Raw genomic sequence first — 23,378 nt, 5'->3', positions numbered from 1 at the left:
TAAGAATCACTTTCCTAAAATAAATCTTTAAGCATATAACAAGAGAAAATGTTGCTTATATACAGATATGTGCAAGAATGTTTTTAGAAACACTATTTATAATAGGGAAAACTGGGAACAACTCTGTCAGCAGAGAAATGGATGAATAAATTATGGCATATTAATTCTGTTATGGTAAATACTGGTGAAAATTAGTAATTATAACCACACACAATAAGAATAAATCTCAAGAATAGAGCTTAAACAGAAAAATACATAGGATTCTATTTATAAAACCTTTAACAACTGTATTGTTTATGGATATAAACATATGCTAAAACTACGTAAAAAAGCTAAGATTTGTATTCAACATTATGTTACTGAGATTCATCTGTGTGTTTGTATGTAGCTGTAGAACATACCTTCCCCCTGCTGTATAGTCCATTATATTAATATCTATATTTTATTCTTTTGTTGATGGCAGTTTTCTTGGTTCTAGGTGTTTTGTTAGGCATTACAAAACAACAATAATAGCAATTACTTACATAGCTTTTACTGTGTCCCAGTTTTCTAAGTGTTTTGCTTATATTATCTCACTTAAACCCGACAAGAACCCTGTGACATAGGTATTATTTTATTCAATTACATGTTAAAATGCATGTAATTGAGGCATGGAGGGGTTAATAACTTGCCTGAGGTGTCACAGTTACTGAATAGTTGAAGCTGGGATTCCAACCTGGGGTAGCTAGTCCTTTAATCTGTACTTACACAGTATATTGTTTTGTACTCTGGAAACAGGAATGTTCTCTTTGTCTTCAGAGATCCTTAAATATAAAAAATTTATGGCTTAAAGACATAGTGTATTTTACTATTTTCTTTTTTAAAGTTTTCATATTTAGAACAAATTTGTAATCTTTGCTTCATTTGAGGTTGTTTTTTTTTTTTTAGATAGGGTCTTGCTCTTGTTGTCCAGGCTGGAGTGCAATGGCACGATCTCGGCTCACTGCAACCTCCGCCTCCTGGGTTCAAGTGATTCTCCTGCTTCAGCCTCCCAAGTAGCTGGGATTATAGGTGCCCGCCGCCATGCCGGCTAATTTTTGTGTTTTTTAGTAGAGATGGGGTTTCTCCATGTTTTGTCAGGCTAGTCCTGAACTCTTGACCTCGTGATCCTCCCGGCTTGGCCTGCCAAAGTGCTGGGATTACAGGCGTGAGCCACCGTGTCCTGCCCGTTTGATTTTAATTTGAGAGATAAAATGATGTTAGAAATGTTTTTCAACAAGCAAGCAAGGTAATCTTTAGTATAGTAGCTCATAGTGTATACATCTGGAAATTAGCACCATCTACTGGCAAAGAGAAACAATAACTTGGTGTGTCATAGTATTGTGTACACTTTCATGGGTTTTATTTGTTTTGAAAAGCTGTTTCCGGGGGAAATAAATATTTTATAGTTTTTTATTATGTTTATTTTTGTTTCCTATATATTTTTCTTAAAATTCCAAGTATCAATTACTTATATAGGACACATTTGTGTAACCGAGACTACATTTAGATGAGGAAAAATACAACAAAAGGTATCATTTTATAGGTGTCATTCTGTCTGTATTTTTCAAAGCATGTACAAAAACTTTTCAATTTGTTGGAGTGATAAGAGCAAGAACAAAGCTGTCGTATTGGACTAACATGAACTGTATTTAGTTTATCCTTGTGTTTTGTCTTAGTTAAGTGATACTGTCTTCGACAGAGGAGTGGAATTGTTAGTAGAGTGAAAACAGAGTTCTCAGTGACTAAGCCTGGGAAGCTTCTCTCTGCCTAACTTTTTGTATATACCTAAATTCTACTCTCACTTTTTCTTAAACTGGTTGAGATTTCATTTGTTAGTGGCCTAGGGTCTTGTTTGTATCCCATTTGAGATGTTTGTTCTTTTGTTATTTTTTCTCTCCATTAACTTAACCTATACAAGTTAAATGTATGAGAAGTCAATTGTTTTCTCATTCCACTTCCTCTCTCCTTTTGTGATATGTTTTCTTTAGGCACTTTGCATGTTAAAGTTACCTTGGATGTGATAATTTTAGTTAAAGGTGAAATTATGTTTACAGAAGGGTTACAAGGTTATTACCTAATAAGTGTTGGTTGAGGGATTTATTAAAAGAATTTTAAAAGCTAATTTGTTATAGAGCAGGAATGGTTGTTGAGTGTGCCATTGGTCTGATACGTTTACTTGTAAGTCTACTGAGCACAATAAACAATTGTTCTTTTGCCATGTGGCTACTTAACTCTCAAATGAAAACAGTTTTTTTTTGTTTAAAACGTTAGCTTATTGTAGGTGTGCTTTAGAAAGATCTGATTAAATAGAAGAGTTGCAATAATTGCAAATCTTTTTATGTCATACTATAATGTCACGTAGTTGAATATAGAAGTCCAAGATTGCGATTGTAATAGTATAAGTTTTTAACTCATGTTAAAGTTAGGCTTAGTGTAAGGAATGAAAATGGGTCATTTGTAACATTCTTTTGGTTTTTTTTTTTGAATATTTTACTTTTGAGTGCTAATTACTGCTAAGGTGAAAATAAATCCCCCTTTCTTAATGTAATCTATAATAGATATAAAAATATATTTAAAAATTAAGTGTGTATACTTTTCCCCCATTACCTAACCAACTTCTTAGAAATTAGTTTCTATATTCAAAGAGAGAACTATACAGAGACTTTCAAATTTTCTATGAATGTGTAAAAATTTTAAATCATACTAGTTGTTTTTAAAAATCTTATATGAACATGTAAAATTTTAAAGCCATACAAATGGTCTTCAGAAATCTTTTTACTACTCTCAGATAGTTTATTCTTTTTTCTCAAACTCTTTAATTATCAACTAATGCTTTGATTTGCTATATTTTGGATTTTGAATCCAGATTGACTGTTAATAAATGATTTAATTCAGGGCTACTTTTCATCATGCTGAGTTTTAGGTTAGAGGGTAACAAGATGAATGATTCCTGTCGTCTAAGAACTATTGTAGTTCATTATGAGCATTATAGCCTTTATTTTATATTATAAAGAAAAATATATAAAGAGCTATTTTTAGGCATAGGAACCAATTGGTTTAGTTTTACAGAGCCATCAGAATGTAGTCTGAGCTGAGATGATAAAATAAAACAAGAATCCCAAAGTCAATGACTATGGTAATATTTGAGTGATACCTTGAAGAATAGGAAGGAATTGGTAAGTGGAGATGAAGAAGAAGGGTGCTTTAGGCTAAACAGAGTATTGTATCTTTTTATTTAGTCACTGAAGCAGTGTTTTGGCAAACATTTCATATTTCATGAGCATTGAAGAATTCTGACTTTATAAATCATGAATTGCAATAAGATTAATAGCTTCTTTTAAAAGAGATATGATATTCTTTCATGCTATGTCTTTTATTCACCCCATTAGAAAGAAGATATTTCTACTTTAAGCACCAAAATTGTCAGCCAGAGTATTTGGAGAATGGAGAGAAAAAAGCAGTTTGTTTTCCAATAGATCTTAGTGCTAGTATTTGAACAGATGCTTAGAACAAATGAAGTTTAATAAAATAATTTACCAGAGATGGGATGAATTATTTTTAATCATAGTTTAATTTAGTTAAAACTTAAGCTTAGTGAACTAAAAGAACAGCTTCATATTCTTTCAGCTGTATAGAAATGTGTTTTTCCTTAATACAAAAATGCCTCCTTGTGAGCCGTCATGTACCTTTGTGTGGATTGTAGTTTATGTCCTGCACAGTGGGGCACAGGTGAATCTGTTAGTTGAGATTGAAATGTAGCCCTTGCTGTTACCAAAGGACCCTTTCTCTAATTCATTTCCCAGAGGACAAAGGCACTGTGTAGGAGTTCCTACCCTTGGAAATGATTATACATTTGTTTTGTTACTGGATTCAGCAATTAGCTTCTAGAACAATATAGGCACAAATTAAGAACTCACTAAATATTTCATGTATCTATAAAGTATTCAGAAGTCCACAATTTACATTCTTCTCTGATCATGACTTTTTGGCAGATGATATATGTTTCGTGTGATTTAAAAGACTGCCTCCCTACCCAAGTTGTGCTTTTATTGAAATCAAGTTAAATGTTTATATGGAAAATTCCATTTGTTGTGTTTTGCCAAATTGTTATTGCTGTTAGGTTGGATTTTAATTTCTGTTCTTCTGATTCCATTAATATATTAAAATGTTTACATTTTATTTTCAGGTATATTACATTTTTTTGCCCACATGACCTAGTTTCCCAGGGCTATTCATATCTACCTGTTCAACTACTGGCTTCGGGAATGAAGGAAGTGACCAGAACTTGGAAAATAGTAGGTGGAGTCACACATGCTAATAGCTATTACAAAAATGGCTGGATAGTCATGATAGCTATTGGATGGGCCCGAGGTAATATTAACAATATGTGTTCATAAATATTCTGTTATTGGTGTATTATTAATGCCATTACTGAACAATTCTCTAGTTACATTAATGGATCACATACTTTAATAACAGAGACTTTTTGGAAGGTAAAAACCTTGTTTCTGTTGGCTAGTAAAGTTAATTCAAAACTAGTACTAGTCATAAGCCATTATTTTGAGCCTATCTTATGATAGAAAATTTTTATGATTGGTTTGATTAAGATCCCCAGAACCAGAAAGATTTATAGTTAATTAAGGCATAGTGCCACTGTAAATAAAATAAGTTTACATAAGAAATTATGTGGTACATGTGAATAAAAAATATTGCTCTGTCTTTTCTGTGTTTTTTTTTCATTCAGAATTACTAGAAATAGTAAATATGATTGACTATGGGTTCATGATCATTGAACTTTACATCACTTGCCTTTTTGTTTTGTATGTAGGAATTGAACAAATCTCTTTAACCTCTTTTTACAATATACTGCACCTAAAACCAGTCATATCAGGAAATGATAAAGCAGAGGATTTTATTTTTCAGTTCTGAAACAAACCTCTAACCATATCTTTGTGCCCGAGGCCCCAGTTTTAACAGTTGTCATGCTGGTGAAATGGAAGATTTGCAGTTGTTTTAGTACCCTAAATGTACAAGGCAACTTTTTTCTTCTTTCCAAGAATTATACTTTGGGAATCCTCTTGGAATGTTTTATCAGGTGATAGAATTATTGCCCCCTTTAAATATGTTTTGCAAGAAATTTTGGCCAATATTCTTGTTTTATTTTCATATTTTTAGGTGCAGGTGGTACCATTATAACGAATTTTGAGAGGTTGGTAAAAGGAGATTGGAAACCCGAAGGTGATGAATGGCTGAAGATGTCATAGTAAGTTGGTATAAATTATACTGATACCTAGATGTTTACCCTTAGATCTTACTAAATTCCTTTTTAAGAACATTTTAGAGACTTTAAATGTGGGTGGAATATAGCTGAAAAAATAAACAGTAATGATAATGGGAAGAGAACTAGCAAATTTTGTTCTTTTAAAAAGTCTGCTTTCTCAAATGTGGTTTAAAATATATGTTTTCCTTCTCTGTGGGTTTCTCTCCTTAGAAAGCAAAACCAAACAAAACCCTCTAGATTATAGTAGAATTATGGGAAGAGTATATATTTATGAAGTGAAAGCTATGTAGGAATAGACTTCTCTGGATGAAAATGAATCGGTGATAGGCTCTTGGCATTTTCATTAATGACTATGACGTCATCCAGATTTCAGGCTATATATGTAGTTCTGATAGTAAAATGTCAAGTTTATGGGATCAAATCAATACATTATCATAAAGTCCTTTGAGTTACTTTAAAAAATGTCAGTTGAGCTTAATTACAGATAAAAATAAGAGAAAGATTAGAGAAATAACCCATTGTGTGATACAAACTGCCTTTTGCATCTATTTAAGATAATCTGTTCTCTGAAGACACTGACTTAGTCTTATTTATTACTTTTTTAAAGAGACAGATTCTCTTTCTGTTGTTCAGGCTTTAGTGCAATGGTGTAGTCATAGCTCACTGCAGCCTAGACCTCTTAGGCTCAAGCAGCCCTCCCACTTCAGCCTCCCAAGTATTAATAGTTGGTGTGTGCTATCATGCTTGGCTAATTTTTGTATTTGTATTTTTTTTTTGAGACAGGGTCTTATTCTGTCACCCAGGCTAGAGTGCAGTCACTGCAGTCTTGATCTCTTAGGCTCACGTGATCCCTCCACCTCAGCCTCCTGAGTAGTTGGGACTACAGACATCTGCCATCATGCCCTGCTACTTTTTAAAATTTTTGTAGAGACAGGGTCTCATCTCACTATGTTGCCTCGGCTGGTCTTGAATTACTGGGCTCAAGTGATCCTTGTACCTTGGCCTCCAAAAGTGCTGGGATTACAGATGTGAAGCACCACACCCAGCCAGTATTTTTATTTTTGTAGAGATGGGGTCTTGCTGTGTTGCCCAGGCTGGTCTTAACTTTTGCCTCAAGTGATCTTCCTTCCTTAGCCTCCCAAGGGGCAGGGATTACAGGCATGAGCCACTGTGCCTGGCTGGACTCAGTCTTTATTTTTTTTTGAGTCAGAGTTTCGCTCTTGTCACCCAGGCCAGAGTGCAGTGGCGTGGTCTCGGGCTCACTGCAACCTCCGCCTCCCAGGTTCAAGCAGTTCTCCTGCCTCATCCTCCTCTAAGTAGCTGGGATTTCGGGTGTGTGCCTCCACGTCCAGCTAATTTATGTATTTTTAGTAGAGATGGGGTTTCACCATGTCGGCCAGGCTGGCCTCAAACTCCTGACCTCAGGTGATCCACCCGCCTTGGCCTCCCAAAGTGCTGGGATTACAGGCTTGAGCCACTGTGCCTGGCCGAGACTCAGTCTTAAATAAGTCACAGATACGTTTCTGATGTACCTAAAAATGAAGTAGAGAAGTATAGTTACTGTTCCCATAATTCAAGAAGGAAAAGACTTAGAGAATGGTGGCTATAATAAGCAAGGTGAGGAAAGACTTAATAAGCTCATTTTCTAATTTAAATTGGATTAAAAATATAGATTATAATGGATTGAAAATGAAGGTTGAGGCTGGGCATGGTGGCGCATGCCTGTAATCCTAGCACTTTGGGAGGCCGAGGCAGGCAGATCGCCTGAGCTCAGGAGTTCGACACGAGCCTGGGCAACATGGTGAAACCCCGTCTCTACTAAAAATACAAAAACTAGCTGGGCGTGATGGCATATACCTATAATCCCAGCTACTCAGGAGGCTGAGGCACGAGAATCACTTGAACCTGGGAGGCGGAAGTTGCAGTGAGCTGAGATCGCACCACTGCACTCCACCCTGGGTGACAGAGGCGAGACTCTGTCTCAAAAAAAAAAAAAAAAAAAAAGAAGGTCGAAAGGCAGTACAAGTGGTGAAGTACATTTGTGTGAACTAACAAATTTTGGGATATTTAACTTGAAAAATACCCCTTTAAGTTTGAATGAAGTAGTTTAGAAATAGAACAAAGGAAGCTTTGATTAATGAGAAGTTATAAATAAGATATTCTTGATATTCAGGGGAGATTTTTCTCATTTTGAGTATATGCCTTGAAACACCTTCCATGAAACATTTTTTTGGGCTTTTGTAACCAAAATCAAATTATGTTTCTACTTTGTTCAGAATACCTTGCATTGATTCCTCCAAATGGCCTATAAGGCCCTCCAAATGTGCCTTTCTTCCTTTCCAGTTTGCTTTGATTTCATCTCTTGTTATTATCTCCTTTGCTCACTCTAGTCCATGCTTGAGCAAGTCAAGTATGGTCTAGGTTAGCACTGGCTTTTATCACTATCTAGAACGATTTTTCTTAGATGGCTAACTCCCTTATCTACTTTGCTCAAAGTATTTTCTCAATGCTTCCTTCTCAGTGAGGCCTACCCTGCTTAAAATTGCAACACCTCGTTCTATTTTACTTTTTTCTACAACATTTATCACCTTCTAACATGTTATATATTTTACTTAATCATTATGTTTATTCTCCCCTCCCCTTGGCTCCTCTCCCAACCCTTCAAAGAATATAAAATGCCAGGGACAGAGATTTTTGTCTCTTTTGAATGCTCTTGTGTCTCAAGCACCTAGCACATAGTAGATAATACATACTAGATGACTGTATGAATTATCAACAACTGGGTCAAGTGAGATAGATCACTGGTTCATTATGATGGTTTGTGTTTATGTATATAGTCATGTGTTGCTTAATGATGGGAATATGTTCTAAGAAATGTGTCATTTCATCATTGTGTGAATGTTACCAAGGATACTTACACAAACCTGGATGGTATAGCCTACTACACACCTAGGCTATATGGTATAGCCCATTTCTCTTAGGCTACAAACCTTTACAGCATGGTACTATAGTGACTACTATAGGCAATTTTAACATAGTGGTGGGTATTTGTGTATCTAAACATATCTAAACAGAAAAGATGTGGTAAAAATATGGTCTGAAAGATAAAAAATGGTATACCTGTATGGGGTACTTAGCAAGAATGAAGGTGGCAGGACTGGAAGTTGCTCTCTGTGAGCCACTGAGCAAATCGTAAGTGAAGACCTAGGACATTACTGTGCACTACTGTAGACTTTATAAACACTGTACACTTAGGCAACACTAAATGTATAGAAAAAATTTTTCTTTAATAAATTAACCTTAGCTTACTGTAACTTTTTTCTTTTTTAAAAATTTCCCTTTACTTATTTTAAAAATTTTTTATTTTTAAGTATTATGGATACATAATAGTACATATTTATGGGGTACATGTGATATTTTGAACCAGGCATACAATGTGTAATGACATCAAGGTAATTGGGATATCCATCACTTCAAGCATTTATCATTTCTTTGTATTAGGAACATTCTAATTCTACTCTTTTAGTTATTTTGAAATGTGCAATAAATTATTGTTAACTATATTGTACTATTATGCTACCAAATACTAGATCTTATTCCTTCTAACTGTAATATTTTTACTTGATAAACTTTAAATTTTTAAAAACTTTTTGAAGCTTTCGTAGTAACACTTAGCTTAAACACAAACACATTATACAGTTGTACAAAAATATTTTCTTTCTTTGTATTCTTATTCTATAAGTGTTTTTCTGTTTTCAAGATTTGTTTTTTACTTTTTAAACTTTTTTTGTTAAAAATGAAGACACAAACACACACATTAGCCTCAGCCTACACAGGGTCAGGATCATCAATATCATCATCTTCCACCTCCATGTCTTGTCCCACTTGAAGGTCTTAGGGGCAATAATGCACATGGGGCTTTCATCTCCTATAATAGTGCCTTCTTCTGGAATATTTCCTGAAGGATCTGACTGAGGCTGTTTTACAGTTCACTTAAAAAAATAAATAAATAATAGAAAGAGGCCAGGTGCAGTGGCTCATGTCTGTAATCCTAGTCCTATTGGTGGCTGTTGTAATTTCTACCTTTTAACTGGAGGGCTTGGTCCAATTAATTTGTAATTTGGGGTGATAAAATATATGAGTATATATAAGTTGTATTAAAATAACGTAATTATTGATATGGTTGCATTTAGGTCTATGATTTTATTATTTATTTTTTCCTCTAGTCCTTTTTTTTTGCCTTCTGTTGAATCCAAGAGAATATTTGTAAGAATTCCATTTTAATTTACTTGTTGGCTTATTAGCTATACCTCTTTGAATTATTATTTTTACTGGTTGTACTAGCAATTATATCTTCAATTTTTCATAGACTACTGAGAGCATTATACTGCTTCATATCCATCATCTCACAGTGTCTTATTTTTTGTGTGTGCAGCAAGAGCAGCCACAGTCTACCCATTTAACAAAAATACTGAATACATTACACTATAATTAGCTATAGTCCTTGTGTTATATATTAGATCTTTAGACTTGTTCATCCTACATGTGTGCTCTTTTGTATCCATTGACCTATATTTCGCATTTCCTCCCCCGACCCTGCCCATTAGTAGTTGCGGTTTTATTCTCTCTCCTTGTATATTTGACTTTTTTTTCCCCGAGATCCCATGTATAAGTGAGATCATGCAGTAATTTTCTTTCTGTGTCTGATTTATTTCATTCAGCATAATGTCCTCTAGATTCATCTATTTCGTAGCAAATGGCAAGATCTACCTTTATAAGGCTAAATAGTATTCCATTGTATATACAAGGTGACTATCTCTTATTTGAAGTGGTTGGGACCAGAAGTGTTGTGGATTTCAGATATTTTTGGATTTTGGAATATTTGTATTATATACTTACTTGGTTAAGCATCCCAAATTCAAAAACCTGAAGACCAAAATGTTCCAATGAGCATTTCTTTTGATCGTGTTGGCACTCCAAAAGTTTTGTGGTTTAGAAGATTTAGAATTTCAGATTTTTGGATTAGGGATGCTCAACCTGTATATATCACAGTTTCTTTATCCATTTATCTGTTGATACGGTTTGGGTGTGTGTCCCCTCCAGCTCATGTTGAAATGTGATTCCCAGTGTTGGAGGTGGGGGCTGGTGGGAGGTGATTGGATCATGGGGGTGGATCCCTCATGAATGATTTATTACCATCCTCTTGTGATAAGTGATTTCTTGTTCACTGAGTTCACACGAGATCTGGTTGTTTGAAAGTCTGGTTCCTTTCCCCCCTCGTTCTCTTGTTCCCAGTCTCACTGTGTGATGTGCTCCCTTTTTGCCTTCTGCTATGACTGCAAGTTTCCTGAGGCTCTCACTAGAAGCTGGGCAGATTTTGGTGCCATGCTTGTACCTCCTGCAGAACTGTGAGCCAGTTAAGCCACTTTTCTTTATAAATTACCAAGCCTCATGTATTTCTTTTTTAAAAATTATTATTATTATACTTTAAGTTCTGGGGTACATGTGTACAACGTGCAGGTTTGTTACATAGGTATACATGTGCCGTGTTGGTTTGCTGTACCTATCAACTCGTCATTTACATTGGGTATTTCTCCTAACACTGTCTCTCTCCCAGCCCCCCAGGCCCCAAGAGGCCCAGTGTTTGATGTTCCCCTCCCTGTGTCCATGTGTTCTCATTGTTCAGCTTCCACTTATGAGTGAGAACATGTGGTGTTTGGTTTTCTGTTGTTGTGATGGTTTGCTGAGAATGATGATTTACAGCTTCATCCGTGTCCCTGTAAAGGACATGAACTCATCCTTTTTTATGGCTGCATAATATTCCATGGTATATAAGTGCCACATTTTCTTTATCCAGTCTATTATTGATGCACATTTTGGTTGGTTCCAAGTCTTTGCTATTGTGAATAGTGCTGCAATAAACATATGTGTGCGTGTGTCTTTATAGTAGCATGATTTATAATCCTTTGGGTATATACCCAGTAATGGGATCACTGGGTCAAATGGTATTTCTAGTTCTAGATCCTTGAGGAATCGCCACTGTCTTCCACAATGGTTGAACTAATTTATGCTCCCACCAATAGTGTAGAAGCCTTCCTATTTCTCCACATCCTCTCCAGCATCTGTTGTTTCTTGACTTTTTAATGATCGCCCTTCTAACTGGCATGAGATGGTATCTCATTGTGGTTTTGATTTGCATTTCTCTGTTGACCAGTGATAATGAGCTTTTTTTCATATGTCTGTTGGCTGCATAAACGTCTTCTTTTGAGAAGTGTCTGTTCATATCCTTTGCCCACTTTTTGATGGGGTTATTTGATTTCTTCTTATAAATTTGTTTAAGTTTTTTGTAGATTCTGGATATGAGCCCTTTGTCAGATGAGTAGATTGCAAAAATTTTCTCCCATTCTGTAGGTTGCCTGTTCACTCTGATGGTAGTTTCTTTTGCTGTGCAGAAGCTCTTTAGTTTAATTAGATCCCATTTGTCAATTTTGGCTTCTGTTGCCATTGCTTTTGGTGTTTTATTCATGAAGTATTTGCCCATGTGTATGTCCTGAATGGTATTGCCTAGGTTTTCTTCCAGGGATTTTGTGGTTTTAGGTCTAACATGTAAGTCTTTAATCCATCTTGAATTAATTTTTTATAAGGTGTAAGGAAGGGATCCAGTTTCAGCTTTCTACATATGGCTAGCCAGTTTTCCCAGCACCATTTATTAAATAGGGAATCCTTTCTCCATTTCTTGTTTTTGTCAGGTTTGTCAAAGATCAGATGGTTGTAGCTGTGTAGTGTTATCTCTAAGGTCTCTGTTCTGTTCCATTGGTCTACATCTCTGTTGTGGTACCAGTACCATGCTGTTTTGGTTACTGTAGCGTTGTAGTATAGTTGGAAGTCAGGTAGCGTGATGCCTCCAACTTTGTTCTTTTTGCTTGGGATTGTCTTGGCTATGCAGGTTCTTTTTTGGTTCCATATAAACTTTAAAGTAGTTTTTTCCAATTCTGTGAAGAAAGTCAGTGGTAGCTTGATGGGGATGTCATTGACTCTATAAATTACCTTGGGCAGTGTGGCCATTTTCACAATATTGATTCTTCCTATCCATGAGCATGGAATGTTCTTCCATTTGTTTCTGTCCTCTTTTATTTCGTTGAGCAGTGGTTTGTAGTTCTCCTTGAAGAGGTGCTTCACATCCCTTGTAAGTTGGATTCCTAGGTATTTTATTCGTTTGTAGTAATTGTGAATGGGAGTTCACTCATGATTTGGCTCTCTGTCTCTTCTTGGTGTACAGGAATGCTTGTGATTTTTGCACATTGATTTTGTATCCTGAAAATTTGCTGAAGTTGCTTATCAGTTTGAGGAGATTTTAGGCTGAGACTATGGGGTTTTCTAAATATACAATCATGTCATCTGCAAACAGAGACAATTTGAATTCCTCCCTTCCTATTTGAATACGCCTTATTTCTTTCTCCTGCCTGATTGCCCAGGCCAGAACTTCCAACCCTATGTTGAATAGGAGTGGTGAGAGGGCATCCCTGTCTTGTGCCAGTTTTCAAGGGGAATGCTTCTAGTTTTTGCCCATTCAGTATGATATTGGCTGTGGGTTTGTCATAGATAGCTCTTATTATTTTGAGATACGTCCCATCAGTACCTACTTTATTGAAAGTCATTAGCATGAAGGACTGTTGAATTTTGTCAAAGGCCTTTTCTGCATCTATTGAGATAATCATGTGGTTTTTGTCATTGGTTCTGTTTATCGGCTGGATTACATTTATTGATTTACGTATGTGGGACCAGCCTTGCATCCCAGGGATGAAGCCCACTTGATCATGGTGGATAAGCTTTTTGATGTGCTGCTGGATTCGGTTTGCCAGTATTTTATTGAGAATTTTTGCATCGATGTTCATCAAAGATATTGGTCTAAAATTCTCTTTTTTTGTTGTGTCTCTGCCAGGCTTTGGTATCAGGATGATGCTGGCCTCATAAAATGAGTTAGGGAGGATTCCCTCTTTTTCTATCGATTGGAATAGTTTCAGAAGGAATGGTACCAGCTCCTCCTTGTACTGGTAGAATTCGGCTGTGAATTCGTCTGGTCCTGGACTTTTTTTGGTTGGTAAGCTATTAATTATTGCCTCAATTTCAGAGCCTGTTATTGGTCTATTCAGAGATTCAACTTCTTCCTGGTTTAGTCCTGGGAGGGTGTATGTGTCGAGGAATTTATCCATTTCTTCTAGATTTTCTAGTTTATTTGCGTAGAGGTGTTTATGGTACTCTCTGATGGTAGTTTGTATTTCTGTGGGATCAGTGGTGATATCCTGTTTATAATTTTTTATTGCGTCTGTTTGATTCTTCTCTCTTATCCTCTTTATTAGTCTTTCTAGTGGTCTATCAATTTTGTTGATGTTTTCAAAAAACCAGCTCCTGGATTCATTGATTTTTTGAAGGGTTTTTTTATGTCTCTATCTCCTTCAGTTCTGCTCTGATCTTAGTTATTTCTTGCCTTCTGCTAGCTTTTGAATGTGTTTGCTCTTGCTTCTCTAGTTCTTTTAATTGTGATGTTAGTGTGTCACTTTTAGATCTTTCCTGCTTTCTCTTGAGGGCATTTAGTGCTATAAATTTCCCTCTACACACTGCTTTAAATGTGTCCCAGAGATTCTAGTATGTTGTTTCTTTGTTCTTGTTGGTTTCAAAGAACATCTTTATTTCTGCCTTCATTTTGTTATGTACCCAGTAGTCATTCAGGAGCAGGTTGTTCAGTTTCCGTGTAGTTGAGCAGTTTTGAGTGAGTTTCTTAATCCTGTAACTCAGCATTTTCAACACTTTTTAAAGTGTTTTAACAAAACTCATTTTTGCATTACATCTATTAATAACTCATTAAGTTATTGTTTTGCAGAGCACTCTTTGAGAAAGATAGAGATGTGTCATACTTATTACTTGCTGATTTAAAATGTGTTTTATTTTCAGCCCTGCCAAGGTAACCCTGCTGGGGTCAGTTATCTTCACATTCCAGCACACTCAGCATCTGGCAATATCAAAGCATAATCTTATGTTCCTTTATACCATCTTTATTGTGGCCACAAAGGTAAGAATTCAAAGTACCTATAATTATTACAAATCCTGTATAACTATTCCCCTTTGATACAATTCTGCATACTGGACAAGTAAGAGGAACATTTATTTATTGTTATTATCTAAGAGGAATAATTTGGGGAGCTTTACTCAGCACATCCATGACTTTCTAAAACTTAGCTTTTCTGTGATTTCTCATTTGCTTTATGCTAGGGCTATCAGGAAACAGTGGCAGATAGCCTAGTAGTATATTGGAGAAGAGAGGGTAGTGGAAATAGCCAAGGCTGATCAGAGACTGCAAAGATGATACTGTCTCATTTCTAAAATGAGGTACTTGAGATAGATACTCTCTGAATTTCCTTTAAGCTCTAAAATTTCAAATATTTTGTATTAGGACATATTTGTGGTCATTCTTTTCTATTACTATTGCCTGGGTGGAAGCTTTATTCCTTCGTGAAGATAGGTTAGAGACAGGCAGTCTTGGGTTCAAATTCCAGTTTTGCTGCCTAATCCCTGAATAGGCTAGCCACTTAATGTCTCTGAATCCTAATTTTCTCATCTTCATTGTACGATTGTTGAGAGGATTGGAGAGGATGCATGTCTTTCTGTCACTGTATCTGACGTATCTTATGAATTTTATTTGCAGCTGTATCATGAGTCTAATTCTGACTATTCATAACCATGATTTTGTTCCCTATTCACAAGTAGACAATTTTGTAATAAGATTATTATTTAAGTCTAGAAAATTTTATAGCCACCTCTATTTTAGACTAGATATTTTTGGCTAAAAACTTATCTACAGGATTTTTAAAAGGAAAACAGGATAGATTATATAAATATGTGTCTTAGAATGAAGTCACTTTATGAATCATTTATTTTTATTTCAGTAGTCTCTGAATTGGAGATGGTCTGTGGCTGTAATTCAGGTGACAGATATTGGAGGCAAAATCTCTTCACATGTAATCTCTTCCAGTCCTCACATTTTGAGCCATATATATTTTTTCTAACAGCTTTATTGAGATATATTTTCCATACTCTGTTAGTCTGTTCTCATGCTGCTAATAAAGACATACCTGATACTGGGTAATTTATAAAGAAAAAGAAGTTTAAGGGACTCACATTTCCACATGGCTGGGGAGGCCTCACAATCATGGTGGAAGGCGGAGGAGGAGCAAAGGCACATCTTACATGGTGGCAGGCAGGAGAGCTTGTGCAGGGGAACTCCCATTTATAAAACCATCAGATTTTGTGAGACTTAACTATCCCAAGAACAGCACAGGAAAGACCCTCATGATTCAGTTACCTTCATGTGGCCCTGCCCTTGTACAATTCAAGGTGAGGTTTGAGAGTGGAGATATGAGTGATATATGGTTTGAGCCAAACCATATCACATATCATATAATTCACTTAGTGTATAATTGAATAGTTTTTTAGTATATTCATGGAATTGTGCAATTATCACTACAAATCAGTATTAGAACATTTTTATCACTCCAAAAAGAAACATCGTATTCTTTGGAAGTCATTTCACATTTTCCCCAGTACTTCCAGCTGTCGGCCATTTTGTTTATCCACTCATCAGTTGATGGACATTTTGATTGTCTCACTTTTTGGCTAATATGAATAATGAGCTGTGAACATTCATTTAAAAATTTTTGTGTGGACATGTGATTCATTTCTCTTGAGTATATCATCTGTGAATAGAATTTTTAGGCCATATGTTAATTCTGTTTATCCTTTTGAGGAACTGATAGATTGTTTTCCAAAGCGGCTTTATCTTTTTATATTCCCACCAGCAATGTATGAGATTTCCAATTTCACCACACCATTACTAGCGCATATTATTGTCTTTTTTATTATAGCCACCCTAGTGGGTGTGAAGTGGCATCTCATTGTGGTTTTGATGTACATCTGAGTATCTTTTTTGTGCTTGTTAGGTATTTGTATATCTTCTTTGGAAAAATATCTAGTCAGATCATTTGCCCATTTTCAATTTATATTTTGTTTTAATGTTGAGTTGTAAAATTCTTTTTGTATTTTGGATACTAGAATCTTATCAGACTTAATGATTTGCAGATATTTTCTTCCATTCTGTAAGTTTTTTTTTTCACTGATAGTGCCCTTAGAAGCACCAACTGGTAAAATTTTGATGAAGGCTGGGCACAGTGGCTCACCCAGCACTTTGGGAGGCTGAGGTCAGCAGATCACCTGAGGTCAGGAGTTTGAGACCAGACTAGCCAACATGGTGAAACCCCATCTCTACTAAAAATATAAAAATTAGTTGTGCGTGCCTGTAATCCCAGCTACTCAGGAGGCTGAGGCAGTAGAATCACTTGAACCAGGGAGGCAGAAGCTGCAGTGAGACGAGATTGCGCCACTGCACTTGAGCCTGGGCAACAGAGAAAGACTGTCTCAAAAAAAAAAAAAAAACAAAAAAAACCATTTTTTTTATGCGTCCAATTTACCTATTTTCTCTTTTGTTATGTATTCTTTGTGTGTCATAGCTAAGAAACCATTGCCAAATCTAAGGTTATGAAGATTTACCTCTATATTTTCTTCAAGAGTTTCAAGTTTTAGCTCTTGTATTTAGTTTTTATGATCTGTTTTAAGTTTTGTGTATGGTATGACGAACTGTCCAAGTTTTCTTATGTGGATATATAGTTGTCCGAGCACTATTTATTGTAAAAACAGTTCTTTTCCTTTATGAATTGCCTTTACAATCTTGTCAAAAATCAGTTGACTGTAAATTTGAGGGTTTATTTCTAGATTCTCAATTTTGTTCCATCCATATGTGTGCCCGTCCTTATGCTATTACCACTATGTCTTAATTGTTGTAGCATTGTAATTAGTTTTGAAATCAAGACGTGTGACTCTGGTAGGATCCAAGGTGGCTGATTAGAAGCAGCTGTGGTCCATGGCACTCATGGAGAGGAGTGAAAAGGGGCAAGTGAATTCAACACCTTCAACTGAAATATCCAGGTTCTTGCACTGGGACTGTCTAGACAGACAGCTCAACCCATGGAGAAGGAAGAAAAGCGGTGGGGTGGGGGACCATGGCCCACCTGGGAGCAGCATGGAGCCAAAGGAACCCCTACTGCCAGCCAAGGGAAGCAGTGAGTGATTATGCCATCTTGCCCAGGGAACCACGCTTCTCTCATGGACCTTTGCAACCCGTAGATCAGGAGATCCCCTCGTGAGCCCATGCCACCAGGGTCTTGGGTCCGATAGACAGAGCTGTGTGCAGTTTTGGCAGAGCAGCTGCTCAGGCATACACAGAGACCCAGGAGTTTATATACTCTGGCCCTGGAGTCCTCAGCAAGTGAGGAAATCCATCCGTACATATTCCTAGGAAGAGGGCTGAATCCAGGGAACCAAGCAGCATTGTGCTGCAGGCCCCACTTCCATGGCGCCTCACAATTTACGACCCACTGGCTTGGGTTGCAGCCTGCCAACAGCAATAGGCTGGAATCTGCCTGAGACAGGTCTTGAGTTCCTGCGGGGAGGGGTGGCTGGCATCTATGCAGTTTGGTAGACTCAGCCATTCCAGCCTGCCAGCTTTGGAGAATACAAATAGTCCAGATGAGGAAGGGTCCCCCACAATGCAGCACAGCTGCCTTGGCAGATCATGGCCAGACTGCTTCTTTAAGCAGGACCCTGATTCATTCCTCCTCACTGGGCAGGACCTTCTTGTGGGGCCTTTAGCCACTTCAAAAGGGTTCTATTGGGAGGTAGCTCTCAGGGGGAGGAGTGGCTGCCATTTTTGTGGTTTGGTAGACCCAGCCGCTGTAGTCTGCTGGCTTTGGAGAATACAAATGTTACAGGTGAGGAAGAGTTTCCCCACAATGCAGCACAGCTGCTTTAATAGATCATTACCAGACTGCTTTTTTAAGCCGGACCATTATCCATTCCTCTTCACTGGAGGGGACCTCCCTATGGAGACTTCATCCATTCCAGCCAGGGTTCTCCATCTCTCCCTGAGATGGAGCTCCCAGAGGGAGGGGCAGTCACCATCTCTGTGACTCAGTTGACTCATCCGTTGTAGGCTGCCAGCTTTGGAATGCCCAAATGGTTCAGACAAGGAAGGTCTCCCCCAGTGCAGCACACCTCTACCAAAAAGCAGCCAGGCTGCTTTTTTAAGTGGGTCCCTGATTCTGTTCCTCCTGACTGGGTGAGACCTCCCAACAGGGATCGGTAACCACCTCCTACAGGTGTGTTCGGTCCGGCAGCAGGTCAGAACCCACCTGGGGCAGAGCTTCCAGAGGAAGGAGCTGGCTGCCATCTTTGCTGTTTCATATCCTTGACTGATGTTACCTTGAGGTTTGGGAAAAACCAAGGTAACTAGGGTCTGGAGTGGACCCTCAGCAAACCGCAGCAACCCTATGGTAGACTGGCCTGACTATTAAAAACAAACAGAAAACAACAACAACATAAACAAAAAAGACCCTACAAAAACCCCATTCAAAAGTCAGCAACTTCAAAGATCAAAGGTAGGTAAACCCACAGAGATGAGAAAGAATGCAAAAATGGTGAAAACTCCAAAAGCCAGAGTGCCTCTTCTCCCCGAAATGATCACAACATCTCTGCAGCAAGGGCATGGAACTAGGCTGAGGCTGAGATGCCTGACTTGACAAAAGTAGGCTTCAGAAGGTGAGTAATAATGAACTTCACTGAGCTAAAGGGGCATGTTCTAACCCAATGTAAAGAAGCTAAGAATCATGATAAAACAATAAAGGAGCTGATAGCTGGAGTAGCCAGTTTAGAGAGGAACAGAATTGACCTGATGGAACTGAAAAACACAACATGAGAACTTCACAATGCAATCACAAGTATCAACAGCAGAATACATGAAACAGTGGAAAGCAGCTCAGAGCTTGAAGACTATCTTTCTGAAATAAGACAGGCAGACAAAAATAGAGAAAAAATAATGAAAAAGAATGAACAAAATCTCTGAGAAATAGGGGATTATGTAAAGAGACAGAACCTATGATGGAGTACTTGAAGGAGATGAGGAGAATGGAACCAAGTTGGAAAACATACTTCAGGATATCATCCAGGAGAACTTCCCCCACCTAACAAGACAAGCCAACATTCAAGTTTAGGAAATCCAGGGAACTCAGTTAGATACTCCACGAGAAGGTCAACCCCAAGACACATAATCATCAGATTCTCCAAGGTCACAATGAAAGAAAAAATGTTAAGGGCAGCCAGAGAGAAAGACCAGGTCACCATCAAAGGGAAACCCAGCAGACTAACAGTGGACCTCTCAGTGGAAACCCTACAAGCCAGAAGAGACTGGGGGGCCAATACTCAATATTCTTAAAGAAAAGAATTTCCAACCCAGAATTTCATATCCAGCCAAACTAAGCTTCATAATTGAAGGAGAAATAAGATCCTTTTCAGACAAGCAAATGCCAAGGGAATTCATCACCACCAGGCCTGCCTTGCAAGAGCTCCTGAAGGAAGCACTAAATATGGAAAGGAAAAACCATTACCAACCACTACAAAAACACACTGAAGCACAGACCAGTGACACTATGAAGCAACCATATAAACAAGTCTGCAAAATAACCAGCTAGCATCATGATGATAGGATCAAATTTACATAACAATACTAACCTTAAATATAAATGGGCTAGAGGCCCCAATTTAAAGACACAGAATGGCAGGCTGGATAAAGAGCCAAGACCCATCAGTATTCTGTCTTCAAGAGACCCATCTTCCATGCAAAGACACACATAGGCTCAAAATAAAGGGATGGAGGAAAATTTACCAAGCAAATGGAAAACAGAGAAAAGCAGGGTTGCAATCCTAGTTTCAGACAAAACAGACTTTAAAACTAATAAAGATAAAAAAAGACAAAGAAATGCATTACATGATGGTAAAGGATTCTAAATATAGATGAACCCAATACAGGAGCACCCAGATTCATAAAGCAAGTTCTTAGAGATCTACAAAGAGACCTAGACTTCCGCACAATAATAGTGGGAGACTTTAACACCCTACTGACAATATTAGATCATTGAGACAGAAAATTAACAGAGATATTCAGGACCTGACCTCAGCCCTAGATCAGGCAGAGCTGATAGATGTCTACGGAACTCTCCATTCAAAAGCAACAGAATGTACATTCTTCTCATTGCCACACAGCACTTAATATAAAACTGACCACATAATTGGAAGTAAAACACTCAGCAAATGTAAAAGAACTGAAATAATGACAAACAGTCTCTCAGACCACAGCACAATCAAATTAGAACTCAAGTTTAATAAATGCACTCAAAACCAGACAACTACATGGCATTGAACAACCTGCTCCTGAATGACTCTTCAGTAAATAATGAAATTAAGGCAGAAATCAAGAAGTTCTTTGAAAATACTTAGAACAAAGAGACAGCATGCCAGAATCTCTGGGATGCAGCTAAGGCAGTGTTAAGAGGGAAATTTATAGCACTAAATGCCCACATAAGAACCTAGAAAGATCTCAAGTTAACAACCTATTACTTCAACTGAAAGAACTAGAGAACCAAGAGGAAACCCCAAAGCTAGCAGAAGACAAGAAATAATCAAGATCAGAGTTGAACTGAAGGAGACAGAGACAAAAAGCCCTTCAAAAAAATCAACAAATCCATGAGCTGGTTTTTGGAAAATGTTTATAAATAGACTGCTAGCTAGACTAATAAAGAAAAACAGAGAAGAATCAAATAAACACAATCAGAAATGATAACACTGACCCCACAGAAATACAAACAACCATCTATATAGAAAATACTGTACTATTAACTATACTATAAGCAGAGAATACTAGAAACACCTCTATGCAAATAAACTAGAAAATCTAGAAGAAATGGATAAGTTCCTGGACACATACACCCTCGCAAGACTGAACCAGGAAGAAGTTGAATCCCCAAATAGAGCAGTAATTAGTTCTTAAATTGAGGCAGTAATAAATAGCCTACCAACCGAAAAAAGCCCAGGACCAGATGGATTCACAGCTGAATTATACCAGAGGTACAAAGAATTGCTGGTACCATTCTACTGAGTCTAGTCCAAAATATTGAAAAGGAGAGACTCCTCCCTAACACAAACTGGGGCCTGTCAGGGGGAGGTGGAGGGAGGGAGAGCATCAGGAAAAATAGCTAATGGATGCTGGGCTTAATACCTGTGTGATGGGATGATCTGTGCAGCAGTCTACCATGGCACACATTTACCTGTGTAGCAAACCTGCACATCCTGTACATGTACCCCTGATCTTAAATAAAAGTTGAAGAATGAAGAAAAATAAATAATTAAAAGGAAGTGTGACTCCTCTGAGTTTCTTGTTCTTTTTCGGAATTGTTTGAGTATTCTGGGTCACTAGCATTGCCATATGAACTTTAGGAACAACTTCACAATTTCTGCAAAGAAGCCAGCTCTTATTTTGATAGGGATTGCTTTAAATCTGTAAATTAATTTGAGAATAATTGCCATCTTAACAATAAGGTTTCCATTTCATCAACACAAGAGTTCTTTTGATTTAGTCGGGCCATCTTTGTTTTCAATATACGAGTCTTACACTTTTTTTGTTAAATTTATGCCTCAGTATTTTATTCTTTTTTGATCTTATACTAAATACAATTGTTTTAAAATTTCACTTCCAGGCTGTTTATTACAAGTATGTAGAAATACAATTGATATTTGTATATTGATTTTGTATCTTGCAACCTTGCTGAACTCATTTATTAGTTCTAATAGATGTTTTAAAAGGTAGATTCCTGGCTGAGCACGGTGGATCATGCCTGTAATCCTAGCACTTTGGGAGGCCAAGGTTGGCAGATCCCTAGAGGTCAAGAGTTTGAGACCAGTCTGGCCAACATGGTGAAATCCCGTCTACTAAAAATACAAAATCAGAGGTTTCAGTGAGCCAAGATCGCGCCACTGCACTCTAGCCTGGGCAACAGAGCCAGACTCCATCTCAAAAAAAAAAAAAATAAATAATAAAATAGAAGATAGATTCCTTAGGATTTTCTGTATGCAGGATCATGGCATCTGCAAATAGAGATAATTTTACTCTTTACTTTTCAATCTGCATGTCTTTAATTTTCTTGCCCAGTTGTCCTGGCTAGAACCTTCAGTATAGTGTTGATAGAAATGGAGAGGATGAACATTCTTGTCTTTTTCTTGATCTTAGGGAGAAGACATTTGGTATTTCACTATTAAGTATAATGTTGGCTATGGGTTTTTCCTAGACACCTTTTAGCAGAGTAGGAAGTTAGTTCCCTTCTACTCCTAGTTTGCTGAATGGGTGGGAGCTGTATTATTTTTGAGTTTCTAACTTTAATCTTTAAAGAAAATGAATGTGTATTGTGGGTTTGGTAAGAATAAATAGCACTGGTATCTTACATTTTCTTGAGTTACAGCGTCAATTTTTGTTCATAGCCTAATTGGTGGAATAAAAATGATAATTTTTCTTACAATTGTTACTGGATGTAAAGTTCTATATTTTAACACCCAAACTTAAACACCATACTGCAATGTAATAATAATAAAGATATTTAAATAAGAGCTATCTATGACAAACCCACAGCCAATATCATACTGAATGGCCAAAAACTGGAACCATTCCCTTTGAAAACTGGCATAAGACTGGGATGCCCTCTCTCACCACTCCTATTCAACATAGTGTTGGAAGTTCTGGCCAGGGCAATCAGGCAGGAGAAGGAAATAAAGGGTATTCAATTAGGAAAAGAGGAAGTCAAATTGTCCCTGTTTGCAGGTGACATGACTGTATATCTAGAAAACCCCATTGTCTCAGCCCAAAATCTCCTTAAGCTGATAAGCAACTTCAGCAAAGTCTCAGGATACAAAATCAATGTACAAAAATCACAAGCATTCTTGTACACCAGTAACAGAGCGCCAAATCGTGAGTGAACTCCCTTTCACAATTGCTTCAAAGAGAATAAAATACCTAGGAATCCAACTTACAAGGGACGTGAAGGACCTCTTCAAGGAGAACTACAAACCACTGCTCAATGAAATAAAA

The 23,378-nt window shown here is 37.3% G+C and overlaps 1 protein-coding gene across 1 annotated transcript in view; it reads left to right on the top strand.

The window, feature by feature from the left end:
* TMEM38B (transmembrane protein 38B) overlaps nt 1–23,378 on the top strand; it is a 67,983-nt gene that overhangs the window by 26,705 nt on the left and 17,900 nt on the right. The window contains exons 3-5 of the mRNA XM_055271604.2: nt 4,208–4,392; nt 5,197–5,284; nt 14,255–14,372. Of these exons, the coding sequence (XP_055127579.1) occupies nt 4,208–4,392; nt 5,197–5,284; nt 14,255–14,372 (391 nt within the window). The remainder of the gene's footprint in view (nt 1–4,207; nt 4,393–5,196; nt 5,285–14,254; nt 14,373–23,378) is intronic.

This window comes from Symphalangus syndactylus, chromosome 3 (assembly GCF_028878055.3).
Source record: "Symphalangus syndactylus isolate Jambi chromosome 3, NHGRI_mSymSyn1-v2.1_pri, whole genome shotgun sequence".
Lineage (NCBI taxonomy): Eukaryota > Metazoa > Chordata > Mammalia > Primates > Hylobatidae > Symphalangus > Symphalangus syndactylus.
Note: the sequence above shows the minus strand (reverse complement) of the source record. Positions and strands in the feature narration are given on the sequence as shown.